Here is a 22,190-nt window from a genome sequence, read left to right on the forward strand (position 1 = left end):
ATCTCCGTGTGATTCTGCCACCCTCTGGTCCCTTCCTGGCTGACCACTTTCCTGTCCACACCACGCTCCCCCCGGCCTTCCTTCATGCATGCCGTGCACAGGCCTGCCAACCCTGCCGGAATCCTGCAATCCCAGCTCCACACAGCTCTGCTCTGACAGTGTCCTCAAATCTAACCCTAGACCTTACCCACAACTTCAGCCTTGACGCTCAGCTGTACCCTCAAATCCACCTCCAAATACAGCCCCACTGTACAGTGCCCCAGACCCAGGGAATGAAAGGAGGTGGCTGAGGAAGGGGGCAAGCAGCAAGCTGGGCACCAGGGACACGAAGCAATGCAGACAGAGCCCTGTCCCCAGGTGCTCACCAGTGTCAGGCACAGAGCTCCATCAGTTTCAGAGCTCACAGCAGCAGGTGTCTTAGCCCATTCTACAGAGGAAGAAACCAAGGCTCTGAGAAGAGCTGTCACCTCCCCATGAGCACAGTGAGACAGTAAAGGTGCCCTGATTGGACTCCAGGGTTCTTGCTTCTGTTCAGGATGACTCTGTTCTAATGGACCCCACTCCTGACTTCCCCCAACCTCGTCTCTAAATGCACTTCCTGTCACCAACCCCAACTTTTCCTGGTGCTGGACCCCAGCATAAATCTGTTCGCAGTCTCTTTACTCACCCAGAGTCCCAGGTTGGGCCTCGATGGTCCAAGTCCTTCATTTGACCTTGGTGTCCTCACACCTTCCTTATATGACCTTGACTCTGATCCTAAACACTACCCTACCACTCACTCCACCTGATCCCTACCCCATCTCCGGAGCACTCTGAACCCAAGATATTTAAAGATGGGGAGAACTCAGCAACAGAAAGAACAGCAACAATAAAAAGTCTAGGAATTCTACAACTGGAGATTTGAATTAAATTCAAAAGCCAGGTCACCTGCTGCTGGTGGGAGTGTAAGTTGGTACCCACGCTATGCTGGAAAGCTGAGGCGATTCCCTCTCTGACCCATGCCCACTCTTGGGCACGTCCAAGAGAACAAGTGTCCTGCACGATGCTCCTGTGGCCTTTCCATAATGGCCCAAACTGGAAGCCTTGCAAGGGCTCATTAACAGGGGAGCAGACAGACAAAGCATCCTATGTCCATCAAGAGACGTTCCACTCCACTCCACAGCAGTGAAAAAGAAGCACCTTGCTTTGTGCACACAGCTGAGCTGCACACATGGGGGCTGAGTCAAAGACACCAAGCCCAAGATGGCTCCGATGCCACTCACATGAAGTTCAGAGTTAGGCAAGCTGACATCCAGGGCCAGATCGGTGGGTGCCTTCAGGGGGCTGCAAGCAGCCTGCAGGAGCAGAAAGGATCTGCTTGGTGGTTATGAGGGTCTGTGCATACACGTGAGGCTTCACCATGCTGCACACTTAAATGTGAGCACTATTCACATATATGCCACATTTTAACACAAAAGAAAAAACAAAAGCTTAAAGTGGTGGTGGGGGGCAGCACATAGTCCTATTGAGGTATAGGGTGGAGATGGTGGGGGTGGGGAGAGGTGGCCAGGGCACATGGGGAGGAGAGTGTTTCCAGGCACTGGGGAGGAGGCACTGAATGGTCATGTCAGTGAAAGACACAGTAAGAGCGGGAATCCTGCCTGCTCTTCACTCTTACTCACCCAGTCCTTAGCCCTATTCCAGGCAACTACTCAGCCTGAGCAGGTCCTAAGTCCCGCCCCTCCTAGCATCCCTGAAGCAGCAGCCCCAGCCTCCTCCTGGGCCCCTCCAGCAGTGTCCAAATTGGCCGGGGCAATCCATCCTCCACCCACCTCCCTGGCTCGAAACCTGGCTCCCCATCTCCTCAGCCTGGCCTCAGGATGTGGTCACCACCCTCTGCATCTCCTGTCACTCAGGAGTTTTGCCCTTCAATTGCTCCTGGCACTTCCCTCTACCAGGGCATTCTGCTTGACGGGGAGTCCAGAGCTTGCAGGTTCTCAGCTCCCTGCTGAGTTGGCAAATGCCCTTCAAGTCCACTGAGCCGGGCAGCCCCTGACCTATCTCCCCCAGCAGAGTCGACTCTTGTCCTGGGCCTCTGCTGTGGGCTGCCGTGTCCCCGTAGTTCACACACTGAATCCTAGCCGCTAGCACCTCAGAATGTGACTGTGCTTAGAGACAGGCTCTTGAAGGAGGGAATGAAGGTAAAATGAGGTCGCTAGTGCGGGCCTGAATCCAGTCAGACTGGTGTCCTAAGAAGAAGAGGAGGCAGGGACCCGGACAGGAACGGAGGGAAGACCGTGAGACGAACAGGGAGAAGACAGCATCTGCCAGCCAAGGAGAGGGACCTCAAAGAACCCAGGCCTGCTGACGTCTTTGTCAGACTCCGGCCTCCAGAGTTGGGGAAAACACATTTCCGTCGTCTCAGCCCCAGTTGCTGGTGCTTCTCCAGCAAAGGAGCACAGCCTCCCACAGCCCCCGCCTCCGTGGTCCCAGCTCCGAGCTGCGGCCGCCTGCGCCCAGGTTCTTTCCGACCCAGACCAGGGGCCAGGCCCGGTCTGACTCACAGCTGTGTCCCCAGCAGCCCAGAGGAGCGGGCTCTCGGTGTCTGCGCAGTGTCCTCACCTGTCCCTGCGCCACCCTGCTCTCTCCCTGCCATTGACCAGACATCTCGCCAGGCCTTGGGCCGGGCCCTCTGCCTGGAACGCCGGGGCCCACTCTGCCCGCCGGGCGGCCTCCGACTTCCCCTTCCGGATCCAGCACAGGCTCCATGAAGCTACCCGGGCCCCGACCCCCAGTCGGAGGTCTCCCCCTGGGCCCCCCGCCCCAGCACCCCGTCAGACTGGGGCTCCTCCAGGGGTCCCAGCACAGCGCGGCAGAGGTCGAGTGGGTCAGTGGCGGACAGCGGCCCCCGGCCCTGACCTCCCTCGTCCAGGCCTTACCTCTGCTCTTCTCCCCGGGGCACCCTTTTCCTCTCTACTGGCAAACTCCTGCTGCTCTTCCAGGTGCAGCTCATTGGCCACCACCTCCGTGAAGTCCTCCCTGACTTCCTGGGTGGTCAGTGTCCCTCTCCTCTAGACTGCTCCATTGCAGCCTGACCACCCTGGCCAGGGACTCCTCCCCACCCCGACTCCGGGCTCCTTCACTGCGCAGGTCTGTGTCTTTGGATAAATAAATGCGTACAAGCAACCTTGGGCTGACCAGGACCCAATCCTGTTGATCTCTGCCATCACCTGACCCTTCGGCACTCAGCCCCCACCCCAAGCAACCCTCACTCAACTCTTCAAGGCACAGTTTCCTCTGTGGGGACGGCCAGAGGAGAGATAAGTAGTTTGAGGGAGAGGGGTTTAGTCTAGTGGTCAAGACACCTGCACCCCACATTGGAGAGCTTGGGTCCGGTTCCCGTCTTTGGCTTCTGATTCCAGCTTCCTGCTAATGTGTGCTTTGGGAGGCATCAGTGATGGCTCTAGTACTTGGGTTCCTGCTATGTGCATGGGAGCCTTGGGTTGAGTTCCAGCTCTTAGCCCAGCCCCAGTTCAGTCCTTGCTTTGCAGGTATTTGGGAAGTGAACCAATAGATAGATAGATAGATAGATCTCTCTCTCTCTCTCTCTCTCTATTAAATAAAAAAATTATTTTAGAAAAAAATTTTAAAAATAATTTTAAGGGAAACATTTTCATGATTCTATTTCCCTTGTTTGCACAGAGCCCCAGCACTGCCTGCCTGGGGCCTGGGGCCATGGTTAGGTTAAGCACTGCCTTGCCTAGGCTCTGTTCTCCTGTCAGGGCCCAAGGGCCCAATGCAGGGAAACGGCCAAGCCATTCCCACCAAGGACAAATCCCACGGACTAAAGGCCAAATGACGCCATAACTGGGACCTGGCGGGCACTGGCTACCATGGACTTAGAGGGGCCAGCAGAAGCTGTGCTCAGCCCTGACCCAGGCATGGGTGCCTGCCACCTCTGATGCTACAGAAACACTGGTGCCATTCTGACCCCCACACCCTCAGATTTCTACGGCACAGGATGCGCCTGGGCCCCTACAGGTGATTCCAATGGGCTCCAGTGCCCTGGTACCCCCTCACTCCCACAGAGAAGTTGGCTGGTTATCCACTGTCACGCAAGGCAAAGTGTGGGGCTCTTTAAAGGGGCAGCAGGGAAAGCAGCCCATCACCTCGCCAGGCCCCTGGGAGTCCCGCTGTCCCTTGAATCCCACCATCCCAAGCTCACACTGGCTGGCCCGACAGCCCCACATAGGGACTCTGGGTCTCCTCCATCCCCCACCCCTCCCTGCCTGGACTTTCACTTCTCCTCTGCATTTCCCCCAGCCAGTTTTAGCAGACTTAGGCCAGCTTCTCGTTAGCACTTACCGAAAACGGGGCTAAATATAGAGGGCCCAAGGACTGCCCCGCACCCCTCCTGGCCCCACTTGGTCTGTCCCCTGGGTCCCCTGCCTCCACAGCCCGTCTCAATCAAGGCTATGGCCTGGGAGCCCCTGTGGGCAGGTTTGGTGCTGCCGGGAACCTCTGTGGGCCCAGCTGGCCCAGCCCCCGGCCTCCCCAGGAGCGGTACCTCACACCCACCAACCCCACAGCTGTCCCTGGCTGGCCCCAAGGGAGTGAGCACTTCTGAGCTGTCAGGAGGGAGGGATGGAGAGACCGGCAGTAGACACAACACAGAGGTGGCCCTACAGCTGTGCTGACAACAGGCAAGAGCTGCCACGCAGCACTCATGGCATAGCCACAGGCAGGTAGAGCCCCAGCCAGCACACATAGGACACAGGTGTGGGCAGATCCCAGACAGGAATGTACACAGGTGTGCAGGTAAAGACACACGCTCAGACATGACACCACAGGCAGTCATGCAAAATACACACCCAGACGTGTATACATACATGCACTTACACACACACTGAGTCACGCACAGCCACCCGATGTGCACACACTCAACATGCAGAGCCATGCGCAGGCACAGACGTGCATATAGGTACCCTGGTATACCCAGACGTGCACAGTCACACAGTCCCCTCACCCTGGGAGATGGCCAGCACAGACCCTCATGCCCAGTTCACAGGTACGGAGTTTGAGACCACAGAAGGGTAACGGATGTGCCCAAGGCCACGTAAAGTATCAACTCATGCCCAGCATGGAAAAACCTAGGCTCATCCTTGTAGGCTGGGCTGCTCTGAGAGAAACCCAAGAAAAGGGTCTAATACTTGTTCCCAGTTGGGGACAAGTCCATGGTCGAGCAGACGGCATAGCAAACAGACAGCCTCAGTCTGTGGGTCTCCCTTGCATGGGCACACACACACACTCATGCATTTGCACACACACAGGCCATCCTACCAATGCTGCTCCTTGGCACACACACACTCATGCATTTGCACACACACAGGCCATCCTACCAACGCTGCTCCTTGGCACACACACACTCATGCATTTGCACACACACAGGCTGTCCTACCGATGCTGTTCCTTCCATCTCAATTCCCCCTCACCCCCTGCGCTTGCTCACATCCACTAATCCTCCATATCGCAGCCTAGACACCCCTTCCTCCAGGAAGCCCTCTCTGATACCACACCAGCTGAATTAGACATGTCTTCTACACTCCCATAAGCCCCGTGCCTCCCCATCCCTGCCCTGACCCCTCTGTACAGTCCCTGGTCACAGGCCCATCTTTGCCATCTTTGCCACTGAACTAGAAGCCCCAGAAGGGCAGACCTGAAGCTGCCTCTGTCAGTTGTATTTTCAACACCCAGCTCAGAACTGCTCAACAAATACATGTCGACAAAGGACCGTGGGGACACTGCACTCACGGGCGTACACAGGACAGCACACTCCGAGCCAGGACTTATACCCAAAGGCACCCAAGACTGCGACACAGGCCCACAGTCACACACCCAGAGCCACAGATGGGCCCTCATGAGATCCTGAGTGCATGCCTCATCCCAGGCACTGTGCCGGGGTGGCGCACACACGACCTTGCCTCATATTGCCATCACACTGCCCAGTGAGCACTCCTGCTGCACAAAGATTCACACATCACTCTAACGTGCCCACAGACACATCTCATCTTGCGCAGCATCTGGCGCGCAGGGGTCACCCCGTCAGCTGAGTACTGGTGGAGGAGGCGTTTAATAAGCACACCAACGAACATACACCATTGTGGGCAGCAAGAAGTGTTATGAAGAAAAGACGAAGCAGGGTGAGGGGGCTGAGAGCGACAGGTTAGTGCCAGCTGAGACAGGGAGGACAGGGAAGCCCTACCTGAGGAGGTGACATCTGAAGCAAATGAAGAGAAAGCAAACAAGGCGATCACCGCCAAGGCTACCTCCACAACACACACAGCAGCCCCTACGCTGGCTCATACACAAGCACACAACAGACACACTCAGAAATACCACAAGTACGCAGCCCACACACAGATACACACTCACAGGGGCATGGCAGTCCCCAAGGCCAGAAAGCTGGCCTTCCCAGCCCTCTGCAGCCCCCCAACCACCTCCCATATTGCTCACCCCACTGGTTCTCTGCACAAGAGCCTGCTACCAACACCTGGCTCCATCCCTGCCCCCCTCAGACCTCCAGAACAGGGCCATAGAGATGGGGAGAAGAGGCTGGGAGTTCCGGTGCCTGAAGGGGAAGGGGAAGGCGAACAGGAGCTGGGGAGGAGACCCAGCATGGGAAGGGGCGGAGTGGCTGCAGCGCAGGACAGGGGAGGCCAAGGAGAGGGGCAGGGCGGACAGCCGAGGCAGCTCAGCAAAGCAAGCCCAAATGAGCTACCTGTGCTCCCCAGCGGTGCAAGGCACCAACCCCCTTACCTGGAGCCCCCATGCTGGAGTGAACCATGTTGCCCGCCCCGCCAGGGCTGGGGGAACAACTGTGTCATCTCCCCGCCCTCTCTGGGGGCTGAGCCCTCCCTGCCGGAAGTCACCCAGGGAGGAAACCACAGGGCTGGTCCGCCCCCTTCAGAAAGGAAAATCTCCTAGTCTTCAGATTCACCCCACAGTCCAGCCGATCCCAAATCAGGTGTGTGTGGGGAGGCAGGGGCAGGGGCAAAGCAGGCTGCATCAGCTGCCACCCCAGGAGGTGGCTCTAACAGCTGCCCCAGTCCTCCTGCTCCTCTGTGGGCCGAACACATCTGGAAGAAGGTGTGGGGTTCCGGGGGAGGTGAGCAGTCACAGCGGTAACGAACGCTAGCTACCAGCTTGCTGTGGAGGGCTCCCCCAGAGCCTTTTCTGCACTTCACACTTGCACGTGTCACCTGGAAAGGCAGACACCGCTACGTGCTCCATTTTTCAGACATCAAAAGTGAGCATCAGGTACGTAAAAGGTGGTGTTCCCAAGGCCCCAGAAGAACCACGAAGTGTCCCAGTAAGAAAGGAAGGGCTGCGGGGAAAACTAAGCCCTACATCCGTCCACAGGTAAGGTTCCAGCCAACCCCTGGGAGAAAGCAGTACACGTGGGCAGTGGCGGTGCGGGCGGAGGGTCGGGGACTTGGCCCTGGGCGGCAAGAAGACTGCCAGGGAGCGAGTGCGGGAGCCGGAAGGTGCCTGGGGCTACCCGACTACCAGCTGGCCCTTTGCGAAAGGCTCTCCCAGCCCAGCGCTTCTCTGAGCGACCGCCAGAGGGCGGCAGCGTCCAGCCAATGGGACGGAGGGCGGGGCCGGCTGCAGAGAAAGGAGCCCCTCCCTCCGCTCCTCTCCCTGCTCCCTCAGTTCCCGCCCCGCCCCCGCGCGCACACCTGCGAGGGTCACACAAAGGCGCAGGACTCTCGGCGCACGGCGGCGCAGACAAAGGCGCGGCCGAGCCCGCTGCCCTCTTCCTCTTCTCGGCGCCTGAGGTTGGAGGCTGCAGAGCAGCCTGGCGCCGCCTGTCCGCCCCAGGGCCTGCAGGGCTCACTGCGCCCCTCACTGGGGTGCTCCAAGCCAAACGCCAGCACGTGGACGCCTGGACTCACCCCCCCACATACACACATACACGCAAGTGTTTCTACACAGGGACCCAAGCATTACACACACATATACACACACAGATTCACACGAAGACACCTCTGCCCGGGCCTCAGCACCAACCCTCCCTACTGACCGCAGCCAGCTCTGTATAGAAACAACCCCAGCTCCCCCAAACACACACAACACACACACATACACTCCTCATGTGGACACAAGGGTGCATATACACATAGATGCCCAGGCACGCTCCCTGGCCCTGTATACCCACACACACACCGGCAAAGCTAGAATGCCCTCTCCCATCTGCTCAGGCGCCCTGCGCACCCAGACACACCCAGGTGGGCAAGCACTGGGCAGCCTCACATCCGCACAGAGAGCAGTTTCCAGGCATCTCCATCCCATCCTGGGAAAGCCGGATCACTGGGGAGCTCCGTGGGCCACACAACTGGCCGCAGGATTTCTGTGCGGGAGGGTTTTGTGGACAGCAGTCTCGGGGCAGAGGCGTCCTGGAGCCTTATCTTGACAGTAAGCTCTGCCTTGATTTAGGATTTATGTTTAGGGGCTTGAAAATGGGATTCGTAGGGCACCATGAGAAGCCAGGTCCCACCAGCTACCCTCATGCTCCACACTGGACATACAGCCTTGTGTCACCATCACGTTCTTGGACTTGATCCCCATGCCAGCTCCTGAAAGTGAGCAGAGAGAGACTACCCACTTCAGTGCTGCCCTTCCAAATCTGCAGCTAAATGCGGGGGCCAGAAAGGCCTCAGTTTAGGCCCCAGGGGGGTGAAATCACCTCTCCCCCCTCACCTCCCATGGCCACACTCCCATGTGGGGCAGAGGGCAAAGCAGAACTGAATTCCTGGATCTGGATCAGGGGATCTTGAAAGAGGAAGGGCCTGCCAGAGCAGAGGGGTGGAGTTTGGAGCACAGTAGGTGGACAGGATCTAGCAGCCAGGAACGGGGAAACCCAGACAGGGGGAGATGGTGGCCTCCCTACCAGAGGCCTCCAACCACACTGAGCAAGGCAGGTAGCACGGGGGCTGTGGAGGTGGGGGGCACTCAGGTGCAGGGAGCCTGGGAAGGAGGCAGCACAGGGGAGGCCAGGCTGGGCTCAGGGCTGAGCGGTAATTAAAGGAGACGTAGGGGGCTCCCCAGGGCCAGCGGGGCTGGTAACTGACACGCGGGCCCCATTGCTCCGCTCATATTTCTCGCTGGATCGATACGTTTGACTCCCGACAAGACAATAATCGCTTGTACGCGGCCGGCGAGTCGATCAAATACATTATTAGAGCGAGGTCCCCCGGGGGCCCAGCGGGGAGTGGTGGGGGGAGCAGCCAGCCCACCGGGGACAGCAGTGTGAGATTCTTCACCCCCCAGAGCCCCCCAGCCCCAGCCTCTTCCTCTTGGCCACCCCTGGAGACCCTCACAGTGGCTCAGTTCTCGGCCTTGCCCTCAACTCCCGCTGTCTTTGGTGATCTCTCCACCCAGCCCTCAGCTGCATCTCTGCTCCACATGGAACCCAAAGTCCTTTGCCTGTAGGTGCTGCCCTCACCTACAGGGCTGCACCAGGTCAGAGCTCAGAGAGGCCCTCAGAACCCTAGTTGGCAGATGATAGGGAGACCAAGTCATAGCCACATCCTGAGTCACTGGGGGCCCCAGAAGATGAACTTGGGCCCGAGATTCATTGACACAAATCTCCCTCTACCCAGCCTCCGTTCTGTATCCAGGCTCATGGGCCTTCATCCAGGGGCAGTCTCTGGGGGGCTAGGGAAAGCTAGCTCAGGGACTCACACAGGCAGGAGAGCAGGATGATGGGCCAGCAGACAAAGGGACGTGTGGCCAGTCCTTCTGCAGTGCCATGTGGTCGCTAGTGGGTCTCACATACTCTCAAAACCATGCCTGGCCTCAGCCCTGGGCATTGCTTATCTACCTCGTAGGACCTTCCTGGCTTCTGGGCTTAAATCTATTTCCTGTTTACATACCTACCTCACTTCCTGACCTGAGGTGCCCTCTGGACTGCTTTCCCAAGGTCAGAGTCAAGTTGTGCTTAGGCACATCCAGCACCCAGGGATTTAAAATATTTCTTCTCCTTCTTCACCAACATCTGCATCAGCATCACTATCTATTCTCTGCCCTTTGAGGCAATAATAATTTTTAAATATTTATTTATTTTATTTGAAAAGTATACATATTTCTTTTTAAGATGCATTTATTTATTTCAAAGGCAGAGTAACAGGGAGACACAGAGAAAGAGAGAGAGGAGAGAGAGAGAGAGAGAGATCTTCCATCCATTAATTCACTCCCTAAATGGCTGCAACAGCTAGGTCTGTGCCAGACCAAAGCCAGGAGCCCATAATTCCACCCCAGTCTCCCATATGGATGGCAAGGGCCCAAGTACTTGAGCCATCATCTGCTGCCTTCCCAGGCACATTAGCAGGAAGCTGGATCAGAAGTGGAGCAGCTGGGACTCAAACAAGCACTCTGATGTGAGACACCAGCATCCAAGTGGCAGCGTAACCTGCTGCACAAAGCCTGCCCCTGCCGATACGTTATCTGTAACTCTGCGTGAGAGGAGGTAAGGTCTGTTATGGTCCCCATTTTACTGATGAACTGGGGCTCCAAAAGGTGAAGTCACCTGCTCCAAGTCGCACAGCAAGTGAGAGTGGAGACAAGATTCCAGTCCATCCAGGCTTGTCCTCCTGCAGCTTGCTCCCTCTCTGCTTCTCCACGGGCCTCCTTAGAGTTTTGCAGTGGTCCTTGTCATCCAGTAGACAGCAGGAATGGCTACTCCTTGCCTACCCAGAGACACCAGAATGCTCCGGAGCCCACAGCCCAAGTTCCATGGCACTGGACTCCTGACCCCATCAGCTCCTGGCTGCAGGCCTGCCAACCCTTCCCCATTTCTCTCCCACACTGCCTACAGTGTCCCTCAATGCCAGGCCCTGTGCTGGGAGCTGAGGTCTAGAAACTGCCCTCAAGGAACTCATAGTTGGAGAGGAAAATTGCAAGCAGACAAGAATTCCTTGGTCATCTACCTCTCAGTGTGCAGTCCAGGCCATTATATGCCAGTGAATTGATAAGCTCAGAGAACACAGCAGCTAAAAGCTAGGGGCTGATGTTACGATACAGTGGGCTAAGCTGCTACCTGCAATGCTGGCATCCCAGTATCAGAATGCAGGTTCAAGTCCTGGCTGCTCCTCTTCCAATACAGCTCCTTGCTAATGTACCTAGGAAAGTAACAGAGGATGTCCCAAGTGCTTGTGCCGCTGCCACTCATATGGGAGACCTGGATGGAGTTCAAGGCTCCTGGCTTTTGCCTGGCCCACCCTAGCTGTTGTAGCCATCAAGGAGTGAACCAGTGGCTGGACAATCTCTCTTTTCTCTCTCTCTCTCTCCCTCTCTCTCTGACTTTCAAATAAATAAATGAATCTTAAAAAAAAAAAACACTAACCCAAGTTTTGGGTTTTTTAAATAGGTGTATTTATTTATTTGAAATAAGGGAGAGACCTTCTATCTAATGGTTCACTCCCCAAATGGCCACAATGGCCAGGGCTGGGGCAGGCCAAAGCCAGGAGCCAGGAGCTTCATCTAGGTCTTCCATATGGGTGGCAAGACCCCAAGCACTTGGGCCATCCTCAGCTGCTTTTTCCAGGCCATTAGCAGGGAGCTGGATTGGGAGTAAAGCAGCCAGGACTTGAACTGGCACCCATATGGGATACCAGCATCGCAGGTAGCAGCTCAACCTGCTATACCACAACACTGGGCCCAACAGAAATGTGTTTACTCTCCTCACAGACTTATAGTCTTTTAGGGAAAAATAATTTTTAAAAAAGATTTCTTTAAGTATTTGAAAGTCGGAGTTATAGATAGGGAGAGATTTTCCATCCACTAGTTCACTCCCCAAATGGCCATAATGACCAGTATTGGGTTAGTCCAAAGCCAGGAGCCAAGAGCTTCATCTGGGTCTCCTGTGTGGGTGCAGGGGCCCAAGTATTTGGGTCATCCTCTGCTACTTTTCCCAGCTGCATTAGAAGGGAGCTAGACCAGAAATGGAGCAGCCAGGGGCCGGCACGATGGCGCACTAGGTTAATCTTCTGCCTGTGGTGCTGGCATCCCATATGGGTGCCGAGTTCTAGTCCCGGTTGCTCCTCTTCCAGTCCAGCTGTCTGCTGTGGCCCGGGAGGGCAGTGGAGGATGGCCCAGGTGTTTGGGCCCCTGCACCCGCATAGGAGACCAGGAAAGAAGCTCCTGGCTCCTGACTTCGGATAGGCGTAGCTCCGGCCGTGCTGGCCATTTGGGGAGTGAACCAACGGAGGGAAGACCTTTCTCTCTCTCTCTCTCTCTCTCTCTCACTGTCTGTAACTCTACCTGTCAAACACAAACAAAATCTAAAAGAAAGAAAGAAAGAAAGAAAGAGAGAGAGAGAGAGAGAGAGAGAGAGAGAGAGAAAGAAATGGAGCAGCCAGGACACAAACTGGCACCCATATGGGGGTGCCAGTGCCGCAGGCAGCAACTTAACCTGCTGTGCCACAGTGACGGCCCCTGAAAAGTCATTTTTAAAAGCTGTTACATAAATATATAATCCCAAATTTGGGAAAGTGCTTTCAAGAAAAGGTCGAGGAGGGGTAGGCATTTAGCTCAAGGGTTAAAACCCTGTGTCCCACATCAAATTACTTGGATTTGCTACCCAGTTCCAGCTCCTCACTCCAGTTTCCTACTGATGAAGATCCTGGGAGGCAGCAGGTTGATGGCTCAAGTAACTGGGTTCCTGTCACCCAAACTGGAGACCTGAATTGAGTTCCTGGCTCCTGGCCCAGCCATAAGTAACATTTGGGAAGTGAACCAGCGGTTGGTATTGGGGGAGTCTCCCCCTCCTTCCTCTCAAATAAATACATATTTTAAAGATTTATTTTATTTATTTGAAAGACAGAGTTACACACACAGAGAGAGAGAGAGAGAGAGAGAGGTCTTCCATCCTCTAGTTCACTCCCTAAATGACCCCAACAGCTGGAGCTGCGCTGATCCGAAGCCCAGGAGTTTTTCCAGGTCTCCCATGCAGGTGCAGGGGCCCAAGAACTTGGGCCGTCTTCTACTGCTTTCCCAGGCCATAGCAGAGAGCTGGATCGGAAGTGGAGCAGCCAGGACTCGAACCAGCATCCATATAGGATGCCAGTGCTGCAGCCAGGGCTTTAACCCACTGTGCCACTGCACCGGCCCCTCAAATAAATACATTTTACAACAAACAAACAGACAGAGGAGGATACCTGATCTAGGAAGGAGGGTGTCCTATTGTAGAAAACTTCTGAGGGGTCCAGCACCATGATGTAGTAGGCTAAGCCTCTGCCTACAGCACGGGCATCCCATATGGATGTCAGTTTGGGTCCCAGCTGCTGCTCTTCCAATCTAGCTCTCTGCTATGGCCTAGAAGAGCAGTGTAGGATGGTCCGAGTGCCTGGGGCCTGCACCCACGTGGGGGACTCGGAAGAGGCTCCTGGCTCCTGGCTTCAGATTGGCTCAGCTCTGATTGCAGAGCCATTTGGGGAGGAAACCAGCCATCTGGGGAATGAACCAGTGGCTGGAAGACCTTTTTCTCTGTCTCTCCCTCTCTCTGTAACTCTACCTCTCAAATAATTAAATAAAATATATTTTTAAAGAAAACTCTTCTGAGGGGGGCATTTGCATTGCAATTCAGAACACTCATGAGGCAAAGTGTGGGAAAGAGCACTACAGGCAGTGAGAACAGTGTGGTAGCCCCAAGGCAGCAAGCGACACAGCAGTTCCTGAAGGGGTTTAGAAGATGAGGAGGGGAAAGGTGGTAGGACCAGGCCACGAAGGGCCCTGAAGCCATGGTAAGAGCTTTGGACTTGGGGCCAGCATCGTGGCATAGCAGGTAAAGCCACCGCCTATGACACCAGCATCCCAAATGGGTGCCGGTTTGTGTCCTGGCTTCTCCACTTCTCATCCAGCTCTCTGCTCATGGCCCAGAAAAAGCCATGGCCCAAGTATTTGGGCCCCTGCCACCTCAGTGGGAGACCTGGTTAAGTTCCTGGCTCCTGGCTTTGGCCTGGCTCAGTCCTGGCCATTGCAGTCATCTGGGGAATGAACCAGCAGATGGATGATCCTTCTCTGTTTCTGCCTCTTTCTCTGTTAACTCTGACTTTCAAATAAGCAAACAAATAAATCTGTTAAAATTTTTTTTGGACTTTGAGTACAGCAGGATGCTATCAAGAGTTTTAAGCAGGAGAGTGACAGGACCTGTGAACATTTCTACAGCTGGATGTGGCTGCTGTGGGGGGCTACACTGGAGGGTCAGAGGTGAGGAGTTAGTTGTGAGGACACTGATACAATGTCCACATGAGAGTTGACAGTGGCAGGACCAGGGTGGTGGCAGTCAGGGAGGAAAGTAGACAGAACGAGATCTGGTGCCTGGCTGAGTATGGGTTGTGGGAGAGATGGAGGGGTCAGAGTGAGTCCCAAGCACATGGACATAAGAGGATAGGGGAGGGGGGCAAGCTCAAGGTCGGATGAGAAAGATCAGTCCAGGGTGAGACAGGTGCCTTGAGGACAGACTCCGTGTGGTAGGCAGAAGGCTCCTGAGCAGGGAGATTCGGTGTAAGGAAGATCCACCTGGGACTCGGGTTGGGACAGGCTGCTGGAGTGAATCAGAATCTAGGGACAGGATGGCTGGTGGGGAGGCTGGAGCCAGGGTCCAGGCAGCAGGGTAGCTGGGACCCTGGGGACAAAGATAAAGGTACAAGTTCCAGCTTGAATCTACTGGGAGAGGAGACAGGGCCAGGGTGGCTGGGTGGATGCCGAGGTCTTCACTGACAGTGGGAAGGGGAATGGATCGGGAGAAGATGCTTGGGTCAGTGCCGGGGACCAGGGGGACCAGGAAGAGACATCAGGGGAGCAGAAAGGCACATGCACTAGAAAGCCAGCAGGTGCTTTAAAAATTCACATGGAGGGGTAGGTGCTTGGCGCAGTGGTTAAGATGCCATTTGGGACACCCACATTCCACATCAAAGGCCTGGGTTCTAGTTGCAGCTCTACTCCAAATTCCAGCTGCCTGCTAATGCATTCCCTGAGAGGAAGCATGTGATGGACCAAGCAGTTGGGTCCCTGTCACCCACATGGGACACTCATGCATTTCTGGATTCCTGGCTTTGGCCTGCCTCAGCCCTGGCTTTTGTGGGTATTTGAAGAGTGAATTAGTGGAAGGGAGATCTTTGTCTATCTCTCTGCCTTTCAAATAAATAAAACTAAATTTCATTTGAAAGGGAGTAACAGAGCTTGCATCTGCTTGTTCACTTCCCAGAGAGTCAAAAAGGAGAGGCCGAAGTAGGAGTCTGGAACTCCATCCAGGCATCCCATGTGGGTGGCAGGGACCCAAGCATTTAACCATATTCCACTCCAGGTGCATTAGCAGAGAGCTGGATCAGAGTAGAGAAGCTATGACTTGAACTGGCACTCATATGGAAAGCTAGCACAGCAGGCAGCTGCTTAACCAGCTATGTCACAGTACTAGCCCCAAAAATAAATTTTAAAAACTCACATTGGGGCCAGCACTGTGGCATAGCAGGTAAAGCCACTGCCTGCAGTGCTGGCATCACATATGGGCACTGGTTCATGTTCTGGCTGTTCCACTTCCTACTAAATGGCCTGGGAAAGTAGCGGAGTATGGCCCAAGTGTTTGGGCTCCTGCCACCCACATGGGAGACTGGGAAGAAGCTCCTGACTCCTAGCTTTGGCCTGGCCCAGTCCTGGCCAATGTGGCCATCTGGGAAGTGAACCAGTGGATGAAAAATCTCTCTCTCTCTCTCTCTCTCTCTCTCTCTGCCTCTTCCTCTCTCTTATTTTATAACTCTTACTTTCAAATAAACAAATCTTAAAAAAACTCACATTGACACACATTCTCATCATACCTCCCCCCAACACCACCACCAATTTCCCAAATCTACCATACTTTCCAGTTCACCTCTAGTAAGAAGAGAAGCACTGTGAAGTGGCTTAAAGAAGACAAAAGTTAGAAGACCAAACAAATTCGTATTCTGAAACTTGCCATCTGGTGACCCAGGGCCAGTTCCCTTTAGCTTCTGGGACTCAATTTCCCCACCTATGAGGGGGAGGTGGTTGGGAGGAACAGTCCAAGACTTCTTCCAATTCAAAACATTCCATGGCTTCAAAGAATAAGTAAGATGGACAGATGGGTCAACTATCTCTAAGGCTAACAGAATGTGTTGCAGGTTTGTTCCACGGAGGACCTGGCTATATATACCCAGGGTTCCAAGGACTCCTCACCACCACTTAATGAGGTAAGGACTGATAATATCCCCATTTAAAAAAAAAAGATTTATTTTATTTATTTGAAAGTCAGTGTTACAGAGAGAGAGAGGGAGACACAGAGAATCTTCCATCCATTGGTTCACTCTCCAAATGGCTACAATAGCCAGTGCAGGGCCAGGCTGAAGCCAGGAGCTGGGAGCTCCTTCTGAGTCTCCCACATGGGTGCAGGGGTCCAAGCACTTGGGCCATCCTCCACTGCTTTCCAGGCACACTAGCAGGGAGCTGGAAATATCTCCATTTTAAAGACAAGGAACTAAGGCCCACAACCACACAGCTAGGCCAGGGCAGACCAAGTCTTGATGTTCCCAAAGCCTATGCCTAACTGCTGTGTTGAGCTGAGTGCACCTTGTCTTGGCCTGTGCATGTCTCTCCCAGACTGTAGGTCCCCCAAGAAATGGTCATTGGTATCCATCCTCATATACTCACAATGGACTCCAAATAAGCAGTTGGGGCAGGTACCTGGGCCTGGGCCCTCCTCTGACGAGACTCTGCCCTTAGAGAAGCCCCCAGCCACCCCCTGCTGCACCCAGGCTTTCTCCAACCCACAATGCCTCTGCTCCATCTGTGACTCCCCACACACCCAGCACCACCACCTCTGCAGGCACAATGGGCACCTCTGTCTCCTCAGTGCAGGGAGCTGTCCAAAGGCTGAAATGCGAAGGCCCTTATCCTGGGTCCGGAGCCTTTCAGTGACCCCCTGATGTGCCCAGGACAAACCAGATCCCCTAGCCGTGACTCCAGGACCTGCAGGCTCCTCTCTCCCCACACAAGCACCATGCTCCAATTACGCTAGAGGAAGCCAATTTTGTCCCCACCTGGGGCCTCTGACCTTGCCGATTCCCTCGAATGCAGTCCCTCACCTCTTCCATTCTTCTCATCCTTGGAGACTCAGCTCAAAGGCAACCTCTTCAGAAAGATCCTCCTGTAGGGGCTGGCACTGTGGTGTAGTGGATAAAGCTGCTGCCTGTAGTGCCAGAATCCCATATGGGTGCCAGTTTGAGTCCCAGATGCTCCACTTCTGCTCCAGCTCTCTGCTAATAGCCTAGGAAAGCAGTAGAAGATGGCCCAAGTTCTTGGGCCCCTGCACCCACATGGAAGACCCAGAAGAAGCTCCAGGCTCTTGGCTTCAGATTGGCCCAGCTCCAGCCATTGAGGCCATTTGGGGAGTGAACCAGCAGATGGAAGACCTCTCCCTCTCTCTCTTTCTCAGCCTCTCTGTAACTCTGCCTTTCAAATAAATTAATTAATTAATTTAAAAAAATCCTCTTATAGTCACATTCTACCCTATGACCTGGCCTAGTTTTTGCCTAGCACTCTGGAATTCATTCACTCTCTAGTTGTTTTGCTATGTGTATCCCCCTCTAAAATGGAAGCCCCCCTGAAGAGGTCTTTTCCTGTTCTGTTCACTGTGGTATTCCTGACACACTAACTGTGCCAGGCACAGAGTAAATGCTTGAGGGAAGGACTTTTTGAAGGAAGGAATCTCTTCAGGCTAATATGCCTGGGAAAACAGCTAAAGATGGCCCAAGTGCTTGGACCTCCTGTGAAAGACCCAAAGGAAGAACCTGGCTCCTGGATCTGGTCTGGCTGTTATGGCAATCTGGGGAGTGAACCAGCAGATGAAAGATTTCTCTCCTTCTCTGTAACTCTGACTTTCAAATAAATAAAATAACTAAAACAAAACAAAACAGTGCATCTGTACTCAGAAATAATGGGTAGTTGTGAAAGAGGAGACACCTATGGATATAGGCATGGAGTTCTCTATTACACTGCTGAGTGAAAAAGAAAGTAACAGAATGGTCTGTACAATCTAATGCCAGTGTAAAACACATACAAAAGCACTGTACATTTTTTATTAGTACACAGGCATTGAGCAAAGGCAGACAAAGGGTTCTGGAAGGTAATTAACTACTAACTATTGAGGGAACCAGGATTGGGAGAGCAGAGGGGACGCAAAAGGAATTTCAACCTTTTCTGAAATGATTTTGGTTTTTATGAGATTATATTGTTTTTAAATCAAAATAAGAACATATTAAATGATACACAGGTAGAAAAGAAGAGAAATGATTGTCTCCAAAGTGAGGCTTGAGATTCCCTCCAGCAAGGAGACGGCACACATTCAGGGGGGACACACAGGGCGGGGCTCCACCAGAGTGCTGATCACATACATTTACTCCATCAAGGCTCAGTCAACTCTACGTTTGTGGCGGCCGGCATTGTGGCACAATGGGCAAGCTGCTGCCTGTGATGCTGCCATCTCTCTCCTAGGGCACTGGTTCAAGTCCCAGCTGCTCCACTCGAACAGCTCCCTTCTAATGGCCTGGGAAAGCAGCAAAGGACGGCTCAAGTGCTCGAGTCCCTGTCACCCACATGGGAGACCAGGACAAAGCTCCAGGCTGCTGGCTTCAGCCTGGCCTAGTGCTGGCCACTGCAGGCGTCTGAGGAGTAAACCAACAGATAGAAGATCTCTCTCTCTCTCTCTCTCTCTCTCTCTCTCTCTCTCTCTCTTTCTCTCTCTCAATCTCTCTCTCTCTCTCTCTCTCTCTCTCTCTCTCTCCTTCTTCCTCCCTCTCTCTGTAACTCTGACTTTCAAAATAAATAAATCAAGCTTTAGGGGGCCAGCGCTGTGGCGCAATAGGTTGATCCTTCACCTGTGGCACCGGCATCCCATATGGGCGCCTGTTCGAGTCCCAGCTGCTCCTCTTCCAATTCAGCTCTCTGCTAGTTCACTTGGGAAAGCAGTGGAGGATGGCCCAATGCTTGAGTCCCTGCAACCAGGTGGGAGACCCAGAAGAAGCTCCTGGCTGCTGGCTTCGGACCAGCTCAGCTGTGGCCATTGCAGCCATTTAGGGAGTGAACCAACAGATGGAAGAACTTTCTCTCTGTCTCTCCCTCTTACTGTCTGTAACTCTACCTCTCAAGTAAATAAATAAAATCTTTTAAAAAATAAATAAATCTTTAAAAAAAATAAAATAAATTTTTAAAAACTCAGATGAATAAATAAATAAACTATATATTTGGGGTGAGTATTTGGCATAGTGGTTAAAATGCCACTTGGGGTGTCTCCCTCTGTAACTCTTTTTTTTTTTAAGATTTAATTTAATTTATTTGAAAGAGAGAGGTCTTCTATCCAATGATTCACTCCCCAAATGGCTGCAACAGCCAGAGCTGAGCCAATCCAAAGCCAGGAGCCAGGAGCTCCTTCTAAGTATTCCACATGGTTTCAGGGGCCCAAGGACTTGAGCCATCTTCTGCTGCCTTCCCAGGCACATTAGCAGAGAGCTGGTTTGGAAGTAGAGCAGCCAAGACTAGAACCAGTGCCCATATGGGATGCCAGCACTGCATCCTGGGGCTTTAACCTGCTACGCCATGGCATCAGCCCCTGTAACTCTGACTTTCAAAATATACAAATAAATCTTTTTTAAAAAAATAAATTTTAAAACACACAGATTAAAAATAGACAAAATTGTACATTTGGGTCAGGTGTTTGACACAGTGGTTAACACCCTGCTGGAGGGGCCGACACTGTGGAGTAGTGGGTAAAGCTGCTACCTGCAATACCAGCATCCCATCTGGGCACCAGTTCATGTCCCAACTGCTCCACTCCTGATGCAGCTCCCTTCCACCCACATGGGAGACCCAGATGAGGCTACTGACTTCAGTCTGCCCAGCCTCTACTGTTGTGGCCTTTTGGGAAATGAACCAGCAGATGGAAGATCTTTCATTTGTTCTTCCTGCAACTCTGACTTCCAAATAAGTAAATACATCTTTATTCATATATAAAAGACACTGCTTAGGGCACCGTCATCCCATATCAGAGTGCCTGGGTCTGATACCTGACTCTGGCTCCCGATTCCACCTTCCAGCTAATGCATACCTTGGGAGGTAGCAGGTGACAGCAGAAGTGATTGGACCCCTACCACCTAGGTGTGAGCCCTATCATTGCAGACATTTGGGGAGTAAACCAGCATATGGGAAGATCTGTCTGTCTCTTTCCCTCTCAAATAAAATATTACTCACTTAATTTAAAATCTGGACAAAACAGGGCTGGCATTGTGGCATAGCAGGTTAAGCCTCTGCCTGTGACACTGGCATCCCATATGGGCGCCAGTTCAAGACCTGGCTGCTCCACTTCAGATCCAGCTCCCTGCTCATGTATCTGGGAAGCAGCAGAAGATGGCCTAAATACTTGGATCCCTGCACTCATGTGGGAGACTCAGAAGAAACTCCAGGGTCCTGGTTTCTGCCTGGCCCAGCCCTGGCCATTGTGGCTATCTGGGGAGTGAACCAGCAGGTGGAAGATCTCTCCTCTCCCTCTCCTTCTCCCTCTCCCTCTCCCTCACTCCCTCCCTCTCTCTCTCCCTCCTTCTCTTCCTCTCTCTGTGTAACTCTTTCAAATAAACAAATCTTATAAAAAATGGAGAAAATCACATGTGTGTCTGGTCTAGTGACCATACACTTCCTTTGGTCAGGGGTCAGTCGTGCTCACCGCCTCCCTTACTCCATTTCACACCCAGAAACAGACTTCACAGAAGTCCCTCCTCGGCAGGGTGCGCCCCATCTCCACATGCGCTGCTAGCGGCCAGGCTGCTGTCCAGGGTACTAACAGCTCCAGCAGCCCCGAGACTCATTCTCAATGGCTGCCCCTCAACCCCGCCTTGTGTCCCGGTTCCGCCCACTTCAGCTGCTCTCCTCCGGCTTGCTCCCAGCCGCACAAGCACTTCCTCCATGCCAGCTTCCTGCCTTTCTGTTCCTGCAGTCCAAGCCAAGTTCCTCCTGGCCTCACAACCATTGTGCTTGCTCTTCTCCCTGCCTTGTGCTGTCTTTCCCAGATGTTCCCATGGTTTGTTCCCTCACTTCTGCAGAATTCCACTTAAACACCCACTCCACAGAGTGTTTTTTTTATCATCCTGCCTCCCATAGCCCTTCTCACCACACCAGCCCTTACCAGAATGCATTTTTGCTTTTAATATTCAAGTTTCTGTGCTGTGTGCTTGTTTAATACATATCTTCCCTGCATTTGGTGTCAGGGCTGCAGGATAGGAAGCAAGGCTGTCCTGGTTTTTTTAAGATCTATTTATTTAATTTATTTATTTATTGGGGCCAGCAATGTGGCATAGTAGGCTAAGCTTCCGCCTGTGGCACCAGCATTCCATATGGGCACCAGCTCGAGTCCCGGTTGCCCCTCTTCTGACCCAGCTCTCTGCTGATGGCCTGGGAAGGCAGTGGAAGATGGACCAAGCTCTTGGGCCCTTGTACCCTCATGGGGGACCCAGAAGAGGCTCCTGGCTCCTGGCTTCGAATCAGCCTGGCTTCAGTTCGGCCCAACTCTGGCCTTGGTCATGGCATTCTCCCATCACTGGGCAGGACAGAGCACTCCTTCATTAATCATCTGTTTAGTTGTTTTAAATAATGTGCTAATGTACAGCCCCTACTCAACATTCAGATCAGAACACAACAATCATCACACTGACTTGTGTCTGTCCTGTTCACCACTGCATCCCTAGCAACCTGAAACACGGGGGCACTCAGCGTCTAATCGGTAAAGAAAACAATGCCTTGCACAAATGGCAAAAGGCAGCCAAAGGGAGTACCCAGCTGGTTTCACAGGAGGTAGCTGGGAGTGGAAAGGAAAAAGGCCAAGCCTGGGCTAAGCTCCCCGTTTTACAGATGAAGACACTGATGCTCAGTAAGGTTAATCATTTGCCTGGATCACACAGACGGAGCCAGCACTGGCCCAGGCAGTTGGATTCCAAAGTCCATGCTGCCATCACCGTTCTCCTGCTCTCCCTCAAACCCTCGACCACATCTTCCCTTCAGGTCAGCAGCAAACACTGGACCTGGACCTGAGCTTCGCATCTGAGAGCCATACGTCTTCTAACCCTGTCCCCTGCTTGGCCTCCTGCCAATATGAG

The 22,190-nt window shown here is 53.4% G+C and overlaps 1 protein-coding gene across 18 annotated transcripts in view; it reads right to left on the reverse strand.

Annotated features, from left to right (window-relative positions):
- Positions 1-22,190, reverse strand: part of POU2F2 (POU class 2 homeobox 2) — a 105,515-nt gene that overhangs the window by 29,219 nt on the left and 54,106 nt on the right. For 9 of the 18 annotated variants that reach the window (XM_051836499.2, XM_051836501.2, XM_051836496.2 and 6 more), the window contains exon 1: positions 6,796-6,988. The exons of 4 other annotated variants lie outside the window; for them this stretch is intronic. In XM_051836499.2, the coding sequence (XP_051692459.1) occupies positions 6,796-6,823 (28 nt within the window). In that variant the 5' untranslated portion in view covers positions 6,824-6,988. 5 more of the 18 variants (XM_051836492.2, XM_051836489.2, XM_051836493.2 and 2 more) reach the window with 4 other exon arrangements.

This window comes from Oryctolagus cuniculus, chromosome 18 (assembly GCF_964237555.1).
Source record: "Oryctolagus cuniculus chromosome 18, mOryCun1.1, whole genome shotgun sequence".
Lineage (NCBI taxonomy): Eukaryota > Metazoa > Chordata > Mammalia > Lagomorpha > Leporidae > Oryctolagus > Oryctolagus cuniculus.